This window comes from Chroicocephalus ridibundus, chromosome 5 (genome assembly GCF_963924245.1).
Source record: "Chroicocephalus ridibundus chromosome 5, bChrRid1.1, whole genome shotgun sequence".
Classification (NCBI taxonomy): domain Eukaryota; kingdom Metazoa; phylum Chordata; class Aves; order Charadriiformes; family Laridae; genus Chroicocephalus; species Chroicocephalus ridibundus.
In genome coordinates this window covers 62,220,942-62,245,337 of record NC_086288.1, presented here as the reverse complement: position 1 = coordinate 62,245,337, position 24,396 = coordinate 62,220,942, and the positions used below count along the sequence as shown (strand labels likewise).

The window sequence follows — 24,396 nt, the reverse complement described above, 5'->3', positions numbered from 1 at the left end:
CAAGCAGTCTACACACTTAAAGTATCAAACGTATTTTCAATGTATGTTCAAAAATACATTTCTCTAAATACCACTTTGCCAAACAAAAATGTTACCAGTTCCCCCCTTTTTATTGAATTAAATAGGCAGAAAAAGGCAGCTATAGCAAATTCTATTACACAACAGCTTATGCTGTAGGATTTTTAGTTAAAGTTAAACAAGAATCATTTTCACCATCAGCTTGTTATAGTCTCTTACTTCTTTTTCACCACTAATTAACAAAATAGGCTGACGCCACTCAAAGAGAATAAGTTAGGACACTTCCCTCAGGTATGACCTAGATGCAATTATTACTTCCCTGAACTGGAATTAAGACCTCTTAAAATAGACATCTCCTGGGATTCCTTCCAAGCCAACATTTCTAGGACTGATACATAAAAGGTAGGAAACTCCTAATACCCAGGAAATGGTAATTGACTGGGTAAGTAGCTACATAAAACTGCGCAAAATAACAAGGCCCATTTATTTTATTCTGCCCAGATGAAGACCCATGACTGACGCTACAGAAATAAGCCTGAAGAAACAGATTAATCTTCCACATTTGTTACATTCTACATATATCTTTGATTCAGTTTTACTTTTTACTAAAGCACACGTTACCTTTAAGATGAGTACTATTTTTAAGAAAGTTAAACCACTGGTTTCCCTCTGTATTGGGTGGTGATACAAGGTCATCATCTTCATCTTTCAAGTACTAGAAAAGGAACAGACATTCATAAGACTACATTTTAAGAATAAGGGACATTAACAGGCCCTGCTCTTAAAACTAGATATTCTAGCCCTTCTTGAAACACTATGAAAAATCAACTACTGTCTAAGACCATATAGTGATATTCCCTTAAGAAACTGATTTTTAAATCAAGTTTGAGCAAAAACGTTTTGAAATCCAGTGAGCAATGTCATAAAGACAACAAACATGTCTCAGTTGTATGTTACTGTTGCTGGCTGCAAAGAAGTTTGACCCTTTTCCTAAAAATATAGCATGTGTGAGGTAAAACTATAAGAAACATTTTTAAACACACCTTTTCCTAGTAATAGTGGAAAATAACTAAAATACTGTCCTTCACCATTACTGGAATGTGCAACACAGAGTAAAAGGGACAGAGAAGAAAAGTGGGCACAGCTTTAAAAGCTTCTCCATCTAAGGATTTTCTCATTTATTCTTTTTCCATTCATTCCCTCGCTCTTTACCTGGCCAACTCTCTCCACATTGAAGTATTTTCCTTTACGATTGTAAAGTTCTGGTGCCTGAAAAAATAACGCAAACAAAACCGTTATTTAAGACCAAAGTTAATGAGAAGTAGTGTACAAAAAGATAACTGAATTATTTTATTACAAGATTTTTCAGATTCATTTCATGGCAGCAAAAATACAGTGAGATGCTGTACTTGGCAAACCAATACACCTTACCTCATTGAAGTGTTCAGTAAGAAAATCAGCAACAAACGTGATATCTTTTTGAGTCATCTAAAATTAAAACAAACAATGGTGAGAAAAGCAAAGGATAAGAAATGCAGCTCAATGAACACGTTCTGTAGGCTGAACAAGCACAGCTCCCTCACCTGCCCTCACAGGGCAAGTGCTCCAGCCTCCAACCTGCTTGGGAGCCCTCTACTGAACTCACTCCAGTTTATTCATGTCTGTCTTGTACAGGAGGGCCCTGAACTGGTGCAAGTATTCTAGATGCAATCCAAAGAGTGCTAAATGAGGGTAACTACTTCCCTTGACCTCCTGGCCATGCTCCTGTTGGCACAGCCGTGGTTGCTCTTGTCTGCCTTTGCTGCCAGGGTGGTCTGCTGGCTCATGCCCAGCTTGCGTCCACCAACACCCCCAGGTCAGTCTCAGCAGAGCTGCTCCCCAGCCAGTTGGGCCCTGCTGTGCATTTGCAGGGGTTTTACTCTTCCCTAGGACAGAACCTCACATGCATCCTGGCTGAACTTCAGGAGGTCTTTATCTGTCCATTTCTCCAGCCTGTTTCCCTCTGGAAGGCACCTCTGCCCTTAAGCGTATTAACTGGTTCACCCAGCATGATGGTGTCTGCAAATCTGATGCAGGTGTATTCCATCTCCTCTACCAGGACATCAGTAAAGATGTTAAAATCTCATTCTGGTTAACTTAGTCATTTAGGGCATATAAAGAGCTGCTATACACAGAGGTCTCACATTCACATATAGCGTACTAAAAAGACTAGTATTAACAAAGAAAACAGAAAAAGGTAATTCATGTAGGACAGCACATTAGCGTGAATCTGCAGGCATCACCTTTCTCAAAGAAATGACACAGGCACTTTCCTGTAAGTTTTGGAATAAAAATAAACCTATAACCTTGCGCTCAAGTCAAGCGGAATACAGAGAATACCACCATTTATTAGAAAATGTTACTACTACCTTGTTCAGTTCTGGAAGCACGTGATCTTCTGACATCCTCAACATGGCTGAGGGAAAAATTATATTCTTACTGCTTTAATATTAATATGTTTTCCTATTATTCTTAATTTTCCATGGCTATGTAATAAGACACTGCTGATAAAATAGGAAAGAATAATTTGTCAGAAGCAAAAGAGTCTGGAACGAAGGATTACGAATTGAGACTGAAATTAAGTCTCACTTGTCCCACCACTAGCTAACAGTACAAATCTTGGCAAATTTTTACACTTAATCTTTTCCAACTGCACCGTACCCTGTACAAGACTGAGATAAGATTATAAAAAGGGTTCCTAAGAATTTATTCATGTATATACTAAGAGTAGCAAAATGTATATATATAAAATACATGACTCCTGTCATGCCTAGAATAATGTGATTTAAGAGAATTGCATAGAAGTAATTTTAAATCAGTGAGGCTTGGATAAACAGCTCTCTGTTTAGTTTCAACACAAGCAAACACAGTGAACATTTAAATAATGAAAGTTCTAACGCTATGACAGAGAACTCTGACAGTTCTGCTTTCTGCAATTTTTAAAATTAAAATTATTGTATTCCTGCTACTAAGTGCTAACACTACGTTTCTGGTGCTTTTACAGAATCTGGTAAGACTGATCAGTTTTTTTGTAAAGTAGTTCTAAAAAGATCAATTAAAAATTATAAACCTACTCATAACCACTTTATAAAAGCAAGCAGGCTAAAATATAGCATTCTGCACTCCCTTCTAACATTTTACGTGCAGCTACCCAGCTAAAATTGGAGGTAGCTAGTAAGTGCATCTGGACATTCAGAGACTTTACCTTGGTGTATAACCTTACAGCTAACTAGGTGTCCACAGGAGAAAACAGCAAGTGACAGAGTAAAGGAGAGTTAAGACTATACTTCAAATTTGTTGTAAACTAAATAAAGTCCTTTAATTTCTCCAAGTCAAGACCAGCAAATTGCTCATGAAGCAGACAACAGTTTGAAGCAAACATTACAGGATAATATACACAATACCCACTGTACACACAGTAAGTATCATTGAGAACTATCTAATTTATGATCTATGTGTTTAATATTGTAACTATTCTTGCCTCATCAACTGTAACATTCTACATGTCCAGAAATTTTCTATGACAGAAATAAATAGATGGTTGTAACTAAGATTGGCTTAATTACTTGCCGACATTTCAATGCTTACAATACAAAACAGATACTGGATGCTTACTATGTCATCAAGCTTACCAACATACAGCCATCGAAAAAATGCTTTGAAGTTTTTCATGCTACTGTCGATAACTCTGAGCAAGAAACAAGAGAAAAGATTACCAGATCTAAGCGTCACAAACTGCTCCAAGCTCAAGTCTCATCTTTACTACCAAAAGGCCTGCAAGCACCATTTTTTTAAAAATGCCCAGTGCAACCTTCTAAATAAGACTATTCTTGGGGTATGAGTCTACGAGATGCAGCAAGACAAGACAAAAGCTTACCACCAACAGAGGGGCCTTGCTCTCCCAACCTCCTCGGCTCCCAGCCACATGCTTCCCCTTAGATACCAGACCCAACAGGCACGTTTTTTAAACTCTTCAGACTTTATACTTACTGAAGCAGCTCATTTGCTTTCAGGATGAAAGAACCAACAGCAGTAATAGCCTCTGCAAAAAGAGCTAACCATTATTATAAGGCTTTCAAAAGAGAAATCAGAGTAGGTAAATACCACACACACTACTGTACCTTCAATTCCAGATGCATCTAATCCCAGAGACTCGTATTTTTGTTTCCACAGAGCCATTCCTTTCAATTCACTCAAGTGGTATAACAGCGCCTCAGAGCCGCTAGGAAGGCAGAGGACAGAAGTACAATCTTTTAGTCACCCTTTGGAAATTCACTGCTTCACTGCATGCTACTATTTTATCTTTTAATGTCTAAAGTGGAGAGCTTTATAAGGTGGTCTGGCATGTAAGAGTTAAAGTATCACTTCACAGAAAAGCAAATATCGTCCTAATGATTTTAACCACCAGCCAAAGTTGCTGTGAATATTTTGCATATATCCTATAAATACATCAGACACTGATATACAGGTGATGTGTCATGGAGATTGTTCAAAATACTTAATAGTTCTCCGTTACCCAAAAGTAAAATAGTACATTTTGCCATGATCCCGGTCTCCGCACCAGCACACCTACATACAAAGAACCACCAGTAGAGCACACTGGCTTTTAGCAAAGCATATAATATGCCATTTTATCTATAATTCATTGGAGCTTCTGTGACTTACCTCTGCAAATGGCTTATGACCAACTTTTGTATACTGGAATAGGAAGACTCTATGGACTGACCAAGTTTTTTTAAACCCTGTTAAAAAAGAAATACAAACATATAACAATGTTCTGTTAACAGAACAGTGATTAAAAGATATGAAAACAGATTAATTTAATATGTCAAAAAAATATTAATATACCTTTACTGTCAGTTGGTTCATTAGTAATGCCTGAAGTTCCAGACTGAAATGGGTGGGGGAGAGAACAAAATATGAATTCATTTTGTATTTCAGGATCAAATGCAAATGCGTACTCAGATAACACAACAGTAACTACCTTGCTTTGCCCCATAACAACAGCTGCATAAACTCATCCTGAACAGAAGTGGTTGTATTCTTTTCCTGTCAGTCAAAATAATTGAAATAGAATGGTGAAATGATTAAATCCAGGCTATCAGATATTCTCACAAACACTTCAATTAAAAGTGTATTGGAAAACTCACTCATACCCTTGAATGCTGAAATCAGACTACCAATCACTGGAAATTTTTCAGTATTTTAAGCTATTTTCAATTGTATTACACAGTAAAAATTCTAGGCAGTTTGCCATCACCAAGAATCTATTTAAAAAAAAAATAAATAAATTATTTAACTCAATTAACTTCTAGCCATGGTCAATGCACACAAAATTTAAGCAAATCCAAGAGTATCTTAATCCTAGCATGCTCTATTGAACTAGGATGTAAGTGCTGGTGGGCTGTTACTCAACACTTACAGTATTCAGTTTATCAGTGACCAAAGTACAAAGAGCACAACCTTAAATAGCTGTGCAAGCTGAAAACTATCACCTTTGAATAACTTTGAATAAATAAAATAAAGAAGTATCAGAATACAATCGTGCTTGATTATACTCTGATATCTTCGGCGTCAGAACACTTGACACATAATAGCTTCCAGGTTGCCTCTGAACTTAGAGATTGTTATCTGGAGGCATTATGCTTAAACAACATTAAGATATGCAGTACGTTAAGAAGAACAACCGACCTACTGCAAAAAAATGTTTTTTTTTTTCCAAAAGAATGGTTAATACTGCAGTACCTGTACAAACTTTGTTAATCGTGAGTCCATCTGCATCAATATTTCTTCCCACGCCTCACACATGCACGTCAATGACAACTTTATATACTATAATACAGATACAGACATTAGGATTATTGCCTTTCCCCACCTTAAAAACACAAGCAAGAACTGGATGTTACAATGCAAAGGGAAGATATACCGTAGATATTACATGAAATTTATAATCAAATTCCAAGTTAGAGCTCTACATTTACTAAAAATCAACTTCAGCTTCTTATTAGAAAACGTTTATTTTACTTTACATCCCCTTATTTATTAGGGAAGATATACCGTAGATATTACATGAAATTTATAATCAAATTCCAAGTTAGAGCTCTACATTTACTAAAAATCAACTTCAGCTACTTATTAGAAAACATATATTAAGAACATTGAAGCCTGTAAGAACTGGGATATTAAAAGGATGTTGTAACACAACCGTACCTGTAACAGAGTTGAAATGTGAGTAAACTTCCGAGCCATTCGAGTTACCTCAGGTAAGTAACTTGATAATAGACTAGTGTCCAGCTGTTAACAAATGAAACAAACAACAGTTAACAGATTATTTGTCTTTTATGAAGTTTTAGATTACAGAAATGAAGAGACAGATAGGGAAGACCCACAGAAAAACTCATTTCCCATTTCCTTAAAGTTGGTTTTAAGGGGGAAATACATTTAATTCAAGGGGGCAATAAAGATTTTTAATACATCTATAAAAACCCTGATTAAGTTCCTCATTTTGGAGTTTTAACAGTAATAGTTTTAACGAGGACTGTGGACAGACTGGATAATCAACAGCATTGGTCCTACGTCTGTGTGCAGAATGATGAAAATTGAATAACTGTAACTGTTACTGAATAAATGAATGCTACCTTTAAAGTCGTATTTTAAAAGAATGCCTCAGATCATGATCATCAGTCTCATTGGTGAAACTGCATGTTAATGTGATAAATCAAAAAACAAAATCAGGGTGAATTTCAGGAAGGCTGGAAATAGTTTGTGGTTTTTCTGCAAGTAATGGGAAAGCAATAAAGCCACCAGAAAGTAATTTAAAAAGCAGTTTTATTAAAATTAGATTACTTGCCTGAAAATATGTTATCTCTGCTTCGCTGTCTGAAGAGTCTCGCATTTCTGTAATAACTGACAGTGATTTCAAATCACTAGACAAACATAGTCCACGACAAGAACCTGCCACCTGAAGGATTCCAGTATAAAAGTTAATGAAATATTGCATTTCCTCTAGGTGTATTTACTGCCCTAACACATCCATGCACAAAGAAGGCTGCATTCAATGACACGTAAAAACAAAGTGGAATTTTCAGCTACTGTTCAGGAGCAAAAGCACTCCTTTTACTGTGGATTAGTGTTGAACTTTGTTTCATTTGAAACAAGATGTTAAAATTGCCAGAGTTAAAATGTCTCTCCAACAATAACCGCACAACCCAATCGAGAGCAACGACTATTCCTCTCTTTAAACTTCAACAACCCAGTTTCACTTATGTGTAAGCATACATGTGTATTTTTTTTTCATTTAATTCAGCTGTAGTTTGGTATATGATGAAGAAAAAACATGGAAAGAAACGGAACGTACCCCAGTTACTGCAGCAATCTTAAACATTCCATAAGCATAAATCTCAATAAATCCTGAGCTGCCACCAAGGACAAGAGCATTAAGCCTATAAAAACAGAAGAATATGTGTTGATGAGCATACTGAAACAAATTCTAATGCATACAAATATAATTCCTAATACTTAAATTCCATCCCTTTACTAAAGATCTTCTCAAGAATCACTGAAGAAAAAAGAAACACTGTACTACTGTCTACAAACCAAGAAATTCAAAAATAAAAAACGTATTAGCTTGGATTCCACTGATAAGACTTGCCTCTAACACTTACAGAAAGAGTTATCAATTACTAAATTAACTGAGAGAATAGGAAAAAAAAAAACCAACACAATTTAGACACAGAAGTCCCTCCTCACTAACTTTATAGCTTCTAGAGAACAAGAGTAACACTTTCAAGCAACAGCCCATGTACCAATACAGGCTGCAAAGCATTCTTACAAAGCTACTTTTGTGTTCCCCTGAGTTTATCCTAACTACATACAGAGTAAGCTTGTCGCAGTCACCCAGTGGCACCCCCGAGCAAAGAACAGCCACAAGTAACAACAGCACCAGAAACAGAAACCCAGTTCAAAAAATGGGGTCCGGGACAGACAGGTCTGTCTTTTGCTCGCTTGTTAAAACCAACTTGCTGCAATGACTTGGGAAAAGGCTTCTCTATGGCCCCTCCATTGTGTCTATGTTTAAAACGTTAAACTTTGGAGAGGGAGGTTGTCTACTGCTGTCATACACACATCTTCAACTATGCACATTTGCTTGCTTTGCAGCGAGCGGTAATGCTCTACCACATAAAAAAGAAGAATGCTTTGCGTGTCCCCTTATAAAGACAAGAAAATTAACTGCAACTTCTCCCTGTTACACACCTAAATATATGTTAAAGGAGAATGTCTTCATTAAAATCAAGACAGAACTTAACAAAACAGTATCTGAAAAGCTTTTGGTTTCATTAATGAAAGGGATGAAGGAGCACAGAACCCAGAAAACTCCTACACCACCAACAGCCTCTCTTTCTAGCAAGTCCTGCTGTAAGAAGAGATATAAAGTCCTAGAAAGAAATAACTGGTGACAGACAGAAATGCAAATTTTGAAATAAGGAGAACAATTCTCAGTGGTGAGACTGTAAGAACAGGGAAAGAAAGTGAATGTAAATACAAGGCACGGAGGTTAAGTGCCCTCCTCAAAGATGCAACACAAGCACTCCACAAAGCCAGTCTCAGTCTGCTAAATTACACTTCCTCCAGCTGCCCATCATGTGTCTCCTAATAAGAGATGTTTATTTTAAACGCACAGCAATTCCCCATCTATAACAAGCATTCACAAACGTCTCCAAGACCAGCTGCACCCCAAGATGCACCCCAAGAAATCTTCTTCTAAGGAAAAGAAAGATATGGCACCAACAGCAGTTGTTGATAAAGTGCTTTATAATCTCTCTAAATTGAGGAGAAAAGGTGTAAACTGATGGAGACTTCTTTTTTTTATATATTTTTTGAACTTTATCTTTGTACATGAAAAAAAGGATCCTTAAAAACAGACTATGAATAACTTAAAAGTAACCCCCCTTATTCATTACTTCATAGCTTGAAAAAAAAAAAAAACAACCACCAACCAAAGGAAAAAAAACCCAACACGTAATAACCCACATACCTTACATCACCCAGCAGCTTCATAATCTCATCTGACTTTTCTTCACTGAAAATACAAAACATATGATTGGGGTTTATGTAGCTTGTCTCAATACCAGAAATCCAAATAAAACAAAAACGAGAGAGAGAGAGAAGATGACAATTTCTTACCTGAAAATTTTTGCAGTGGTACTGTAACTGAAAACAAAATAATTATTCTCAATAACAATGAGCAAACATGTAATCCAAAGCATCTGTAGAGCATTAAAGATGAATAACCAAAACAATGACAACAAAGGACAAATTATCTCTTCTCAAGCTTATCAGTATAATGCTTACTTTTTTGGTAGCGCTGGTAATTTAGGCAACAGGAGATTTGATTCATCCTCAGCATTGTAAAAGGAAGTGAGAACACTGAAAAACAAATAAGACTGTCTTTACCACCCAAGCTGTAAAAATGGGGGGAAAGAGGATTTCTTTCTAACTTCAAAGCTACAGCACGTACTCGATATGTCGTGTATGTTAAAGAGTTACAAATATCAGAGGGTAATCCCTTATGGGGCCTTCAATAATTTATCAAATAATCAAATTAATAAAAGAAGTCTGAAAATCTTTTTTTTATTAGCACCAAAGAATGCTAGAGTAATGCAAAATGCCGTTATTTTCTGGCTATTTTAAGACTGGTGTTTTCTGGAGGGGGGGAATGCCCAAGTCACACTTACTCCACCTCCCTTTTTTAAATAAATATTTTATTTAATTATTGTCTTGCACTGCAATAAAAGTGCATATCAGAGGTTTTTGCAAGACCACAGGAATAGGGACCACGATGTCCTCCAGCTCACAAGTGCTGCTGAGAGTTGTCTAATGCCACAGCGCTGATGGTCACTAGGGGCAATCTGACTTCTTCAAGCAAGTACATCCACAACAGAAATGACACTGGGGATGGATGTAACACCAAAGGCACATCGTGAAAGACGTAAGCACCAAACCAAAGATCTTGAAAACACAGGTGAAGAAAGATTTAAATATAATACTTACGAACATAACAACATTATTATAATGAGTTTAATAAATTAATGGGTACTGAAGTAAATTGGATCAGAAGTAAGCAGCTCTTAAGAGGTGGGCACCCAAGACCATGCTGAAATTTTTGTGTACACCCTGAAGTGCCACAAGACTCTTCATATCAGCACCAAAAATATTCATATGAAAACCATCTATTCTAACCAAAAGGAAAATTTTAGCCAACTGGTAACAAAAAGCTATAGCTACGTAACATTATATTATTTTTTATGACTGCTTGTAAGATACTAAGTATAAATTATTAGTAAGGTGGCACTAGAGTTTTTTGGACTCACCTGCTTTCCTCAGTTACTTCCATCCAATGCATGTAAGTAATAGAGGAGTCCACGGAGAAGGAGTGCAAGCTTTCAGGTTTTTCTACATCACACAGAATAATCCGCTTGGTATCAGAAAGGCCAAAAGCCAAAACTAGAGAAAGAGGAGTAAAATGTATAAACAACCAACATGCAAAACTTTGTAGCTACTTTATAGTGAAATAGAAAATAATGTCTTCAAAGACAACTACTGGACAGATTTTTCTCTTTGTCTATGTACACTTGTCATGGTTTCGGCGGGGATAGATTTAACTTTCTTACTAGCAGCTGGTATAGTGCTACGTTTTGGATTTGGGATGAAAGCGATGTTGATAGTGCACTGATGGTTTCGGTTGTTGCTGAGCAGTCAAGGCCTTTTCTACTCCTCACACCGCCCCACCAACAAGTACGCCGCCGGTGCACAAGAAGCTGGGTGAAGACACAGCTGGGACAGTGACCCCAACTGACCAAAGGAACATTCCATACCATGTGACATCATGCTCAGTATATAAAGCAGGGGAAGGAGGAGGAAGGGGAGGATGGTTGGAGTGATGGCATTTGTCTTCCCAAGCAACTGCTACACATGAAGGAGCCCTGCGTTCCCTGGAGATGTCTGAACACCTGCCTGCCGATGGGAAGCAGTGAACGAACTCCTTGTTTTGCTTTGCTTGAGTGCACAGCTTTTGCTTTACTTATTAAACTGTTTTGTCACTTTTACTCTTCTGATTCTCTTCCCCATCCAAACTGGGAGAGTGAGCGAGCAGCTGCGTGGTCCTAGCTGCCAGCTGTGGTCAAACCACAACAGTCTGTTTTGGTCCCCTAAATTGGGCGCCAAAAAAGACTGTCATTTAACCCCAGCCACAGCTAGGACCATGCAGCCACTGGTGCAGTTCTCCCCCATTCCCAGAAGGGCAGGGAGAAGAGGGGAAAAAAGGAGGAGAAAGGGGGAAAAAAAAGTCTTCTGGGTTGAGGTAAAGGCAGTTTAATAGAAACAATAACAGAAAAGGAAAATAACACTAACAATGACACAAGTTACTCTCACCATCTGGTGAACTGGCACCATCCCAAGCAATGATCACAGATTCCCACCCCCCAGCCAACCCCCATTTATATACTGAGCATGGCAGCTGTGGTACGGAATATTCCACTGGCCATTACACGGCTCTGTCTGTGCTCCTTCCCAGCTTCTGTGGGAAGCTGAAAAAAAGACCTTGAAAAATATAAACATCACCTGGCAACAACTAAAACAACGTGCATTACTGACATTCCTTTCACACCGAATGTGAAACACAGCAACCACTAGAAAGAAAACTAACTCTGTTCCAGCTGAAATCAGTACAACAGTCCTTCCAAATTCTCATTTGAAATCTACTCATTAAAATGAAGGTTTGAACTCCTGTCATACTTCAGGTGATAAATTTAAGTCGAAGGCATGATCCCACAATTATTTATCTACATGTTGAACTGAACACACTTCTAACAACAATTCTGATAAAGCAGAGGCTCAGTTTTTGCAAATTTGAGGCCAAAATTATACGTGAAGATGGTCCACTCGGAAGGTTTGGGTTTTATTACAACAAAATACAATTTAAGATTTGCTGAGCAACTTTTGCATCACCTTCTTCTTAACTTTATTAATCTATGAAAGCATATGGCAGGCAAAGGTTTCTATGCTTACTTGCTTGTAATCACAGGCAAACAGCTTAAAAATAAGTTTCTTAAACTCCTCTAACTCTACTATAAAACTATATAGGTATAGGTCCATGTCATGGACAAAAATTGTTCACATCCTCTGGCCTCTAATGAGTCAAAAAATTAATCAGTTTCCATCTTGGGTTTATTAAGCTACTAATTTCAACATTATTTCTGTTGACAAGGAAAAGCCTTTTTTGTCTTCTCTGGTGTATTATTAGAGCAATTTTAGCCTCTAAAGTTCAGTCTATGCTAAATAAGCCAAGCTCTTTTGTCAACCCTGATCAGGCAGCCTCTATCTCTACTCACACAATAAATTTTGTCATTCATATAAAAATATTTTGCTTAAGTTAAGAACTGAAGTTTTGCCATACCTTGAAAAAAAGTATTTTGGACATAAATCCACCTTGCAAATTTTTCTTGCAATTGCTTTCAACAGTGTAACTCTCTCTATTACTTTGAATAAACCTACATAAAATTAAATCACCCTTCTGTTTAAACATAGTTTACTTGAAAGTTTCCTTCACAGATAAGAGGTATGATCACAATAACTTTCACTGATTTCCAATGGGATTTTTATGGCACCATATCACCTCAGGTACTTGTCATTACTTTTGCCATCCGGTCGCCAAGCAAGAGCAGTCACTTCTTTTCCTGTATTTTCATTTGGAGGCAAACTCCACACTCGTTGAAAGTTTGCAAGCCGATGAAGTAAAACCTACAGAGCAAACACAGCAAAGACAGAAAAATAAAACACATTGACCCATTAATTCCAGTTTATCAATCACTCCAAGACACACTTTTTTTTTTACCATATTTTAATAATACTACATCTTTTACCGTTCTTTAATAAATCTACATCTGAAATATCAGCTGCTCCTCTAGCAGACGACTGACTCCTATGTTATTTTAGAAGACAGATTACTGTTTACTATACAGCAACACAGAAATAAGGTGTGCACTGTATCAGCCTCGAAGCCTGTAACCAACAGGGGCTCCCCACACTTTTCCATCAAAGACAGCCTGAAAGCACAACAGTCTGTCCTCATGTGTGATACATACAGCAGTTCCATGAACAAAACACCTGAAAATAATTTAACTGAAATAGGAAATTGCATGTGCTTTACAATCCCACAGATGCAGGCACTGAGAGCATCATCAGTGAATTCGTTTGGAAATTAGAGAGTAAAAAAGCAAGCGGCAATATGTATTGAGAATACTAATTTAATTTAAATGGAAAATTTTGCGTGCTTTAAAACCCCACAGATGCAGGCACTGCGAGCATCACCACTGAATTCGTTTGGAAATTCGAAAGCAAACAGGGAAGGGCCAATAATTATGGAGAAGCGTGATAAAAAAATCTACTATTCCCAAACGCTTGCCTGGACTTACAGGCATCATGGCACGGATAACAGCAAAGGCACCTCACGGAAGGCGCAGACCGCCGCCAGCCCCGCGGCGCGGCGCGGCCCGCACTCACCTCGCCCGCTCTGTTGGCCAGGGCGATGAGGTCCCTCTTGGGGGACCAGGCCATGAAGACCACCTCCTGCGGCAGCTGCTTCTCCCCGACCTGCCGGAAGGCGGGCATGGCGGCGGGGTGCTCCGAGCGGCCGCCGAGCCCCCGGCCTCCCGCCCGCCGCCCCCAAGCCCCACCGCGCCGCCGGCCTCCCGCCCTCCGCTCCCGGCTTCCGGGGGCGGTGCTTCCCGCCGCGGCGCGGCTGGGGCCTCGGCGGCGGGCTCGGGGGGCGGGGCGGGGCGGCGGGCCCGGCCCTGCCCGCCCGGCCGATGCCCCTCAGCGGGGTGCGAGGTCCCTCCCCTCCCCGGAGAGAAGCACCCGAGGCCTTCCCTTCAGACTCCCTCTCATCACACAAATAGCTAATCCTACACCCAAAAAAGGGTTATTTACACAAATACATGGTGCGTGCTTTACTTAGCTCTTTGCACGTGTGCAAGTAACGATGTATAACAAAAGAACCGGCACTTTTAATTCAATCAGGTTTTATTTTGGATGTTAATATTAACATTTTTAGAAAATGGAATCAAAGGCTGGCCATAAAAAAAAGTATTAACTAAGTATCGGCAAGCAAAGTCACATCTTTTTTTTCTTATTCTTTACTTTCTTCCTGAAGAAGACGGCATGCTTCATAGCTGATCTTTGACGGACCCCCGCCTTTATCCTCTTCAGAGTTTTCTGCTTTTGCTTTTTGTCAGCTCTGTAGATCAGAAAAGGAACACACAGATTAGGATAAAATGGAGAACATACTTCTACATTTGCTGGTATTTTAAATAATCTCTCCTTGGAAGTATATGAACTCAGAAGTACTGTCACAAAAAGCAAAAGCAACATTCCATCTTACAATGTTATGACATTTAATCTTCCTAAAACTGTTGTCCACTTTACTGCCATTAATTATTTTTCGTGTATGTACTTATTCAGCATTTGCCTTTAAACAGAGGCAGAAAACTTCAGAAACGCCACTCACCAAGTACCAAAAAAGCACACACAGACTTTTGTGCTCAATCTATAATGCATGAATATATAATGTAAAGGATTAGAAGAAAGTACATCAATTTAATAACATTACAAAGACTCCCACAAATAATACAGGACCTAAAGATAACTAGCAAGTGCACTGTTTTCTGTCTCTGACAAAGGATGTATTCCGTACCACAAAACATGGAATAATTTTAACAAATAAAACATACATATTTTTATTAGAAAAAAAGTCCTAAATTACCTTCTGCAATAAATCAGCAAAAGAAATAACTGATGGCCTAACGGGACTAAACCATTCCAGTACAACAGGAAGAATAATACCTTACTTGACAGAAGAAACAGATGAGGTTTCATTAATTTCTTTTAGTATCCTTTTTACTTTTTTAAGCAAAGAAAAAACATTGAAGGACGGAATTTTTAAAAGACATACGTAAACCAAAATATTGCTACCTTTTAGCTCTAATACTCCATAACCAAAACTCAGATTAATGTCACAGCAGGACATGAAGCAATACCCCTGTAGTCCTCTGCCTTCCAGCAGGCATCTGGTGAATCTCCTGATGCTGACCCAAGAGGTTCGCCATCTGAATCTCACTATGCAACGGATGTACGTCTTTTGGGAGGGAAGGTTTGCATTTCCACAGCTACAGCCGTTCAAGTCAAGAACCACAAACAAACCGACACACTCTGGAGAGGAAGTTACAGCTACCCCGAACTGGAAAGACTGAGCCAGCTGCTGGATCATCTTTTAGCAAATCCCCTTTCCTCTTTTCAGTTAGTTCCATCAGAAGACCATCACACACCTTTTTTTTTGACACATACAAGTATGTGCTTATGTATGTGTAAGTATGTGCTTACAGAAGCACAACCACGGTATAATGAAGTATTTAATGTGACCCTCACGAACACAGATCTTACATGGTGGACATATTACAGAGAGCACCTGAAACACCAGTAGGGAAAAAGGTGCCATAAGAAAGCAAAAGACACAAGAAGGAATGAGTGTAGTGACTCTTCTCTGTCCTTTCATAAGGAATCCAAAGGCAATAAAATTGCTTCAGTACTTTAATTCTGAATCTTCTTGACAGAGCTATCCCACACACCATTCACCACGTTTGGCAGCCATATAAATCAGTTTTGCAAGAAAAGTAACAATGAGGGAACTGGGAGCCACAGTAAGTGACCTTCATGTTTTTTATCATCTCCTCCTCCAGTATATACTCCCCAGCAATACAGCAAGTGGACAATAGTGAAAGCTGATGACACCACCCAAAGCCCAAAATTATATCTTTCTAAATCACAGAATCACAGAATAGTTTGTGTTGGAAGGGACCTTTAAAGGTCGCCACATGCAACCCCCCTGCAATGAGCAGGGACATCTTCAACTACATCAGGTTGCCCAGAGCCTCGTCCAACCTGACCTGGAATGTTTCCAGGGATGGGGCATCTACCACTGCTCTGGGCAACTGAGCCAGTGTTTCACCACCCTCAGCGTAAAAAATTTCTTCCTTATATCTAGTCTGAATCTTCCCTTTGTGAGTTTAAAACCATTCCCCCTTGCCCTGTGGCAACAGGCCCTACTTGAAAGTCTGTCCCCATCTTTCTTATAAGGCCTCTTTAAGCACTGAAAGGCTGCAATAAGGTCTCCCCAGAGCCTTCTCTTCTCCAGGCTGAACAACCCCAACTCTCTCAGCCTGTCCTCACAGGAGAGGTACTCCAGCCCTGTGATGATTCTTGTGGCCCTCCTCTAGACTCAGGTCCATGTCTTTCCATTAAAAAAGACCTAATCTCACCTGAATGCTATCTTTTATTACATCAATGCAATATCACACTTACTGGCAAGCTGTTCTGGCGTGGGAGAGACTGGGACAGGTACTGCGTTTGTGACCTGCCTTGCCACAGACAAAACAGCCAGCATCAGTCTTCTCACAAGGGTGGTTCCGAAGAGCGCAGCAGTTGCAATTGCTACAGTGAAACCAAGCTGCAAAGTAACATGATTTATGATCTCCAAAATGTTTACAATGATCACTCTGAAACCAAGCTTTAAATATAGGCTGCATTACTAGGTTTTCAATTTGGTTTTAGTTTTACAGAGATGGGTGTAGTCAGTTTCTCTTCCCTTATCACGTTTCATAAGGCTGCCAGGTACTTCTTCATTAGATATACTGTGTAACTATTTCAACATAATTGAATTATTTTGCCATTAGAACTATTATCCTGTATGTGATCTTAACAAATAACAAATCCCATAGCAAATATAAACGGGACTTAGTACGCCTTGGCAAGAATTTATCAAATTTCCACACAGTGCAAATATATCTAAGTTATTGAATGGCAACTTGTGCAAAATTGAGATTTTCCCTTTACTCTGTCTTCTGAATGATTACATTTTATTTCTTTTACAGAATATTTTCTCTTCTGGTTTGTCACCTCAGTTTCTTTGGACTACAGCTTAAACAGTAAGCATACTTTTATTTAGAAAAGTATTTTTCTGTACTTACAGGGTTTTACACATTTTTTGCAGAGAACACAATGTTTCCATTGTCTACCATCCTGCAAAAGATGAATAAATGCATTGTTTGTTTGTTTTAAAAAACCACTGATTCTATCTTAGAACTAAACTACTGACGTATGGTCCCCATTATTTACAGAAACAGGTCCTCTGTGGGAAGGACTGTAACTTAAAAAACAACAGTCCTGAGAATCTGTGACAACCACAACAAAACAGCTGTATTTTGAAGCTTCCAAGTTCTACAACTTCTGGAACAAGAAGAAATGTGTCAACAGACTACTGATGAACACGGTATGGTGCAAGTGGCAAGTAGCAAACTTTTCTGTCCTCTTTGCAACACAAAGGAATCAGAGAAACAGAAATTAATTCCCAGTGGGCTGTAAATTATGTCCTGTGAAGTTAGTAATAAGTCTACAAAACAGAACTGTCTGGGGTTTTCCAAGGAAATCGACGTCAGAATAGGTTTTTACCAGAGCAAAAATTACCGAAGTTATTATTTGACTATTCCTGAAACTTCTATCCTGAAAGCAGTCAATATACTTACTTTTGATGTACATGAATTGCATATCTCACAGTGCTGGTTACCAGAACTAACATACCGCTGACATATAGCGCAAAACCTGGAAAAAATAATTATAAAAGTATTGGTCCACTATTTGCTCAAGAAGCAATATAAATTGATTCTATACAAGCTCAACAATATTCATAAGGATTGCAAAGTCACTTTGATAAATTAAAGGTGATGTTTTTGACACATAAAATCACCACTTAGGCCCAGAGCCTCATAATCATTTAGACATAGTACATTCAAATAGTAAAATTCAGGTGCTTGAATTCAAACTATCAACACTATCAGCAGTAAATCAAACCAAATCCATTCCTTTCTCCTTGATGCTTCTCTTCGGATTCACTTTATTAACTACTGTCTCAACCAAGCTGAGTATCAGGGATAGCCATAAATCTCTGTCTCTCATATACATATACAACATTTCCTGTGGACTAGCCGAGGAATCTCATTATTCCACACTGGAAAACATAAATGTCTTTTTAGGCACCCAGCTCTCCTACACATTGTTTATAGAACATGCAACCTTTGAATGAGACAGAGAAATGTGTTCTTCAAGAGCCTGGCATCCAAAAATTAGGCATGACAATAATGAACAGCACCATCCCAAAGTCCTTTAGAGACTTTATGCCCTGATTAAGAACAAGCACACTCTTTCAGTCACTTGAGCATTAACACATCTTACCTGTAACCTTCTTCCACAGGGAGTACAATCATACTTGGGGTGAGGTTCGTGAAAATACGGACAGGGGACTGCCTACGACCTGTCTTGCCATGTTTATAAAGTGCATGATTATCATAGTCTACCTAGAAAAATAAAACCATAGAAAAAGAGTCTTAAACTGAACGCTAAGCACAGACAGAACTATTTATGTCATTAGTATCTTCAGAGACTTGTCACAAAAATTCTCATCTCTGAACACTAGCAGCAATGCAAAGTCTAGCCTAGCACAAGTTTCCAATTTTCTTCACCAAATTTCCATTCTCCAAGATACAAATATGTTGCCCAGAACACCCATGTCAAACATCATGCAGAGCTGTTATATGAGAGAATAAAACTTTAACATCATGAATACCTATGACCGGTCTCTCAAAAGTCACTGACGTATGCATTCCTAAACAATTTACAGAATGGATACAATACTGGAGAAGCTGATGCCAGATTACTGCTTTATCACTGTCAACTTCATTTATTACGTAATTCCAAAAAATATCCATTGCTGTAATTCTACTCTGGTCCCAGCAGTTTTAGAGATGAAAGACCTTAATTATTTTTTTGACCAGGCTGGGCATTACCCACCAAGCTACTGACATTTCAACACCTGGGAAAAATGAAACACTTCAAGTTCCCTCTCACCTCTGCAATATGCACCTGCTGAAATTAGTGCAAATTTTGTCACAAAGAAAACCAGGCAGAAGAAATGAGTTAACGGACGGATGACAGACGAGGTAAAGGTATGTAATAAACTGTAGGAGTGTGACAAAGTTATCAAAGGTATGACAGAACCTGGGGTTCACACGACGAGCACCACAGGGTTTGCAGTGCCTCCGATGCAGTCAAAATGAAAGTTCAAGAAGGCAGCTCATCTACAGACAAGCACAACCATTGTATTTGCTTTCATTCATGTTCCTGTCCACACTGCGCATGACTGAAATTTAGCAGGTTCACTGTGTTCAGTTATACCTGGTAATCCATCATACTGAAGCTTGGGAAAAATTCCAGAATACGAGACTCAAAGAAGTATGGAAATATCCAGAACGTGGGCATCTCTTGGCTATTATGACCTAGTAATGAAAAGACTTAGATGTACATTAAAGAAAAACAAGCTACGTGAAGCATGAAAAATTCTACCATAAATACATAAAAATGTGTATGTATGTCATGCTGGGCAAAAGAACTAGTTCCTTTAGGCGACAGCAAGTTTTGGTATATTTTATATACGCGGAGCTGTAAGCTCCGTTTCACTAACAACTCTTGTCACCTGCCTGCATTGGTAAGAAATGGTTCTGGTTTGATAGCTTATTCTTCTCTACCTTTAAAGTCCAATTTAATTGCAAAGTAGATTTTTAAACAATTTGTAAAAATTTTTAAGAGAGACTTAGGGAATTGAGTATTATTAAACTGAAAGCATCAGGAGAGTGTATTAGATAGATTCATCTTTAGAAATTATAACATGAGTGTGTTCACATTCACCTGAATAGCAAGAATCACAGACTTTTAAACAGGTACTTTTTCTTACAGTGATGTTACAGCTCAACCCGCTGATCTGGTTGTAATACATACCTCCTTCCTCTGCCTCCTTCCACATTGCCATCAGTTTTTTAAAACTAGAAGCCAGTGCTTCCACTAGACCTCCAAATGGGGGATCAGTTACCATAATGACTCTTTCGCCATTGTGTTGATACAAGAATTTCCTACAAGTTTCACGTGCAGCCTGTAAGAAACAGAGGTTAATTTCCAGACATATAGATTCAATAATGGAAAAAATATTGCATTTGGCAATAAAGTGATTATTTGAGAAGTTTCAACTTTGAGCATGGAAGTTATTTCCTCTCATGGAGGTGAATTTCCTCTCGTGTAGCATTTTAAAAAAATAATCAAACTAGATTTGAAGTACTGAAAACAAGTGCCCTGTTCAGGTAGATATAACATATCACAGGCAGATGCAGTTCAAGCTTCATAAGATAGTCTTCTTCCTGAGGGTACTAAATTTAACTTGGAAAAAAGATGATATTCATAGCAACAAAGCAAAGTTCAGGCTCAGAATACATTTTACTCATGCCCTTTAACTTTAGTTTTATTCTGTAAAGCATTATCAAAGTAATGGGAAAAAATTCAGTCCACTGAAAACTGATTCAATCCGTACTGACAACAAAAATATATATCATGTTAAAATTTTAGCAAACCAACCTGGACTCTATTATTAAAGGAAACGTAAAAAGTTCTGTATCCACTGCCATCTTGCAGTGTTCTCTCATCTATTACTTAGATTCTATTGCATTCCAAAATCAGATTTTTAACACTGATAGGCATTCAAAGGTGCTGCAATTCAGTCCTTGAATACACTGCAATACAGTGCTATTACAGGCGTCCCTCTTCACACCTTGAAAAGAATGCTACAGTGTTTATAATGCAGAAGAACAGAATCTTTTGTCTTAATTGAAAAATACAAAACTTGAATCCAGTAATGGATTAAAAAAAATCAAAGGTAAGGCTTTCAGACCAGCCTCCTGTTTCATTCTAGACAATTCTTTTTATTTAAGATCCTGTTCAAAATTAGGCCTTAGAATAGTAAAAATCCAAAAATTATCTACATAGTGTGATAGGTATAACAACAGACAGGTTTATGCAAATCAATGGTGGCTTACTAATAACGGCAGGGGAAAAGCGAAGAGTGAGTATACTATTGGGACAAATGTTTGAAATTAATGTTTGGAATTGAATTACACTGTGATTCCCTGTACAAAGCTACCATAAATGTCCTACTGAAGCCACAGGTTTCCTAATGAACACAAAATTAAGCACTTAATGTGACATTTAAAAAGAAACAAGAAATTCAGCATTTTTTTTTAACTATGACACTAATTCAACTTCATGTTATGACAACAAGGTTAACCTTTTGACCTTGCTTGCCTGGAATAAAGCAGGAAAACCTTCTCTTCCCTCCCACCTCAAGTAACAGTGAACAAGTCCCATGGCATCCATTGGGCTTCTAAGGGCTGTGAATAAAGCAATTAATTCTGTTGTAGCAACACAAGAGAAGGGCTAATGAATACTTACATAAGGTGACAACTCACACCAAATGGTTGTTTTAATAAAAGCAGCAGTTAAGGTGTGTATGTAACATTAGTTAGCATAAATTTAATAGGCAACTTTATCTTTGAATCAAGTGGGAGAGAATTACTGAAGAGGCACTGTTATTCTTTGATTTCCACTACTGTCAATCATTTTTATCTCATGCTGGTTGTTTTCTACTACACTACCCATCACTTTCTTAAATTCTGCATCAACAACATGTACTTCTTTACAAAGCACTCAAGAAATACTTGGCCTTACCTCTCCACCAAAAAAATAATGATTAAACATGTTGTAGTGGCAGAATTCATCTTCTGCGTAAAACTGTGAGTACCTGTAAAATAAGTTTTAAGTAGTAGAAAAATATAAATAACTTCTTGCCTGCCCTAAAGGGCATTTATAGTGAAATCAAGGCCTTAAGAAAAACATTTTTGGGTTCTGATTACTGACAACACATACCAATACTGGGAATTATTAAGAATAATTACTGTTCTCATAAACTGGTTTTCAATCGTGTATGTGTGCAGGAACAGAGATGCAGAGACAGAAAAGGGAAAACAACCACCAATTGATCTTTTAAAGCAGTAAGAACACATATCTTTGTACATACTCTTCAAATGGATAAACATTTATCAAAACCTACCTGAAATCAATATCTAGCAGAAGGCTTCTAACTCTGAAGTCTTCTTCTTGTGATGCTTTTGACTGGATGATTTCATGAAGCCTGAAGTATAATTGGAGCAAATAAATTTAACACATAATCATTGGCTTCAGAAATTATCTTGCAAGACAAGAATGCCTGGTACTTTACTAAACCTAAAACCAAACAGATAAAGAAAATGGAGTAATCTGAATTTGGATTATTCCATTTCGCTAATATTCAAAATTAGAAAAACATGTTAGTCTTAAAGATGAAAAGTCAGTGGAGCCTGAACAAAAAACCATGAACAAAAAAACCCCAAACATAAGCAAAGAAACTCACTGTCACTTCTGTACGAAAACAAGACATGTAAAGTGTGTGTGTGTGTGTGTTATTTGCAGCGCAGCTACAATCTTCTTTGGTACCCTATGAACTCAAGGCTAGACCCCATTAGACACTTGGATAATCTCAACCAATTAAAGCACAGAGAACCTCTTATTATTGGAGAATCCTTGATTATTTAAATATTAGTAAGCTGCACAGTTTTGAGACAGAAATACTATCTGAAAGTCTAGCAATTCTGACGTACCTGGGTGTGCCAACAGAGAGCACTCGTCTGAATCCTAAATCAATAATAAGATCCAGTAGGAACTGGCAACTTCTGTCTGCAAATAAATACTGTGCATTTGTTTTTTTATTCTCTAGTGGATACAGAAGTCGGCTGGGACTTTTTAACTGGGCAGTGGAGATATCACACAGGAACTGGTGATCCGAGTGTTTTTCCCATTCATCTGGTAATAGCAATTGCTGGCACTCCTGGCAAAACCTCCTTTTTGATAACGGCAACAGAACAAAATTCTTGTACCTTTAAATCAAAAGACAATAGGGAACAAACTTTGTAAAAGCCTCTATAAAAGATGTGAAGGGGAGCTATGAAGGGGGTTTCATGTTTTCTAAGAGTTCATTTAAACAGACAATGTAGTTTAAGCTGATCTTGCAGATCTCCACTATCTACATGTGAACAAAGTCATATTTATGAAAAAATATTAAGAGGACACTTTGAAAAAGCCTCCCCTGAAAGCAAGCATGTAATACGCTGGCCAAATATATTGAGAGTCCCCATAAAATAACTGGATTACAGAGTGAAGACTCTATGTCAACTACCAGCAAGCAGTCCTGTGCGTTTATACACAGAACTCGGATGTTATTTATTACTATATTACCTTAGTCAAGTTTTAATGAAGAAAATATACATAACAATACCTTTCCACGTTCTGTCTGTGTGTAAAAAAAGGCTGATGATTTCTATTATATTCTTCGCGTGCTGCAAGCCTAGTTTCTGACACCTGTAAAATTTACGTATATAAAAAGTTACAAAATGAACAGATATCACTCCACATTGTACATTAAATCTCAATATTAAACAAAAAGAGTGCATCGCAGGTCTCATGCTTTAGTTACTCGGCATAGAAAAAATACCATATTCTTTGGATTGCTGTTTCAGAATAACAAGCACGACTGCAGCACAGAGGCATGCTGCATAACAACACGAGTCTCTCACTGTGAATTTAAACTGTGCAAAAAATAAATAGAAGCATTTCACTCTTCGACCACACGTAATACTCAGGGAAAAACGCAAAACATGATTATGACGAAGATAGAAAGAGATATACTTTCCATTATTGCATGCCAGCAGCTGCATTCCCTCTGAAGAACTATGATCTAATCCTGCACAACTGATGACGGTATAAATGTTGCCCTAGTCTTTTGTGTGTGATTATTTTAAAAGCATGACAGCTCTTCTCTGGTTTTCTGCTTTGTTCCCACAAAACATACTTAATGGTTTCACAACTAGTAGTTTCAAGACATTTGTGCAAAACTTACAGAACTGATTTGTTTAAAGGGAGAGACAGTTAAATTCAATAGAAAAAAGACACCGTGATACAAGTGACTTCAACATGAAATGTCACTAGGAATACCATTTAAATCTACACAACCGAGTGATTAACCATCTCATTTTCTCTTTATACAACTTTTCAGTAATAACCAGAACAGCAATGAAACGCTTCCAAACCTGATGAAATTCCAGCCTGCCAACCTGCTGAGGACAATGACCACAACACAAGATACTCATTTAGGAAACAAAAAAAGTAACACAATATGTAGAGGACAAACACAGCGATAAATTCTCCATGAATACATGTCAATCCCAATTTTGTTCCTCTACAATTATCTGACCAAAGTTCCTC

The 24,396-nt window shown here is 38.0% G+C and overlaps 1 protein-coding gene across 2 annotated transcripts in view; it reads right to left on the bottom strand.

The window, feature by feature from the left end:
- LOC134516204 (anaphase-promoting complex subunit 4-like) overlaps positions 1 to 24,396 on the bottom strand; it is a 31,885-nt gene that overhangs the window by 6,467 nt on the left and 1,022 nt on the right. Inside the window, exons 3-32 of one of the 2 annotated variants that reach the window (XM_063336152.1) lie at positions 23,411 to 23,493; positions 22,737 to 23,012; positions 22,151 to 22,231; positions 21,769 to 21,841; positions 19,996 to 20,146; positions 19,396 to 19,496; positions 18,397 to 18,518; positions 17,691 to 17,766; positions 17,136 to 17,187; positions 16,471 to 16,615; positions 14,254 to 14,350; positions 12,750 to 12,855; positions 10,428 to 10,560; positions 9,409 to 9,483; positions 9,241 to 9,267; positions 9,092 to 9,136; positions 7,415 to 7,499; positions 6,908 to 7,018; positions 6,268 to 6,351; positions 5,803 to 5,889; positions 5,042 to 5,106; positions 4,906 to 4,948; positions 4,723 to 4,799; positions 4,179 to 4,279; positions 4,048 to 4,099; positions 3,690 to 3,745; positions 2,427 to 2,473; positions 1,450 to 1,506; positions 1,231 to 1,287; positions 640 to 733 (exon numbers count right to left, since the gene is read on the bottom strand). In XM_063336152.1, coding sequence (XP_063192222.1) covers positions 640 to 733; positions 1,231 to 1,287; positions 1,450 to 1,506; positions 2,427 to 2,473; positions 3,690 to 3,745; positions 4,048 to 4,099; positions 4,179 to 4,279; positions 4,723 to 4,799; positions 4,906 to 4,948; positions 5,042 to 5,106; positions 5,803 to 5,889; positions 6,268 to 6,351; positions 6,908 to 7,018; positions 7,415 to 7,499; positions 9,092 to 9,136; positions 9,241 to 9,267; positions 9,409 to 9,483; positions 10,428 to 10,560; positions 12,750 to 12,855; positions 14,254 to 14,350; positions 16,471 to 16,615; positions 17,136 to 17,187; positions 17,691 to 17,766; positions 18,397 to 18,518; positions 19,396 to 19,496; positions 19,996 to 20,146; positions 21,769 to 21,841; positions 22,151 to 22,231; positions 22,737 to 23,012; positions 23,411 to 23,493 — 2,659 coding nt within the window. Of the gene's footprint in view, positions 1 to 639; positions 734 to 1,230; positions 1,288 to 1,449; positions 1,507 to 2,426; positions 2,474 to 3,689; positions 3,746 to 4,047; positions 4,100 to 4,178; positions 4,280 to 4,722; positions 4,800 to 4,905; positions 4,949 to 5,041; positions 5,107 to 5,802; positions 5,890 to 6,267; positions 6,352 to 6,907; positions 7,019 to 7,414; positions 7,500 to 9,091; positions 9,137 to 9,240; positions 9,268 to 9,408; positions 9,484 to 10,427; positions 10,561 to 12,749; positions 12,856 to 13,617; positions 13,817 to 14,253; positions 14,351 to 16,470; positions 16,616 to 17,135; positions 17,188 to 17,690; positions 17,767 to 18,396; positions 18,519 to 19,395; positions 19,497 to 19,995; positions 20,147 to 21,768; positions 21,842 to 22,150; positions 22,232 to 22,736; positions 23,013 to 23,410; positions 23,494 to 24,396 lie in introns of those variants that run through there. The other variant, XM_063336151.1, reaches the window with a different exon arrangement.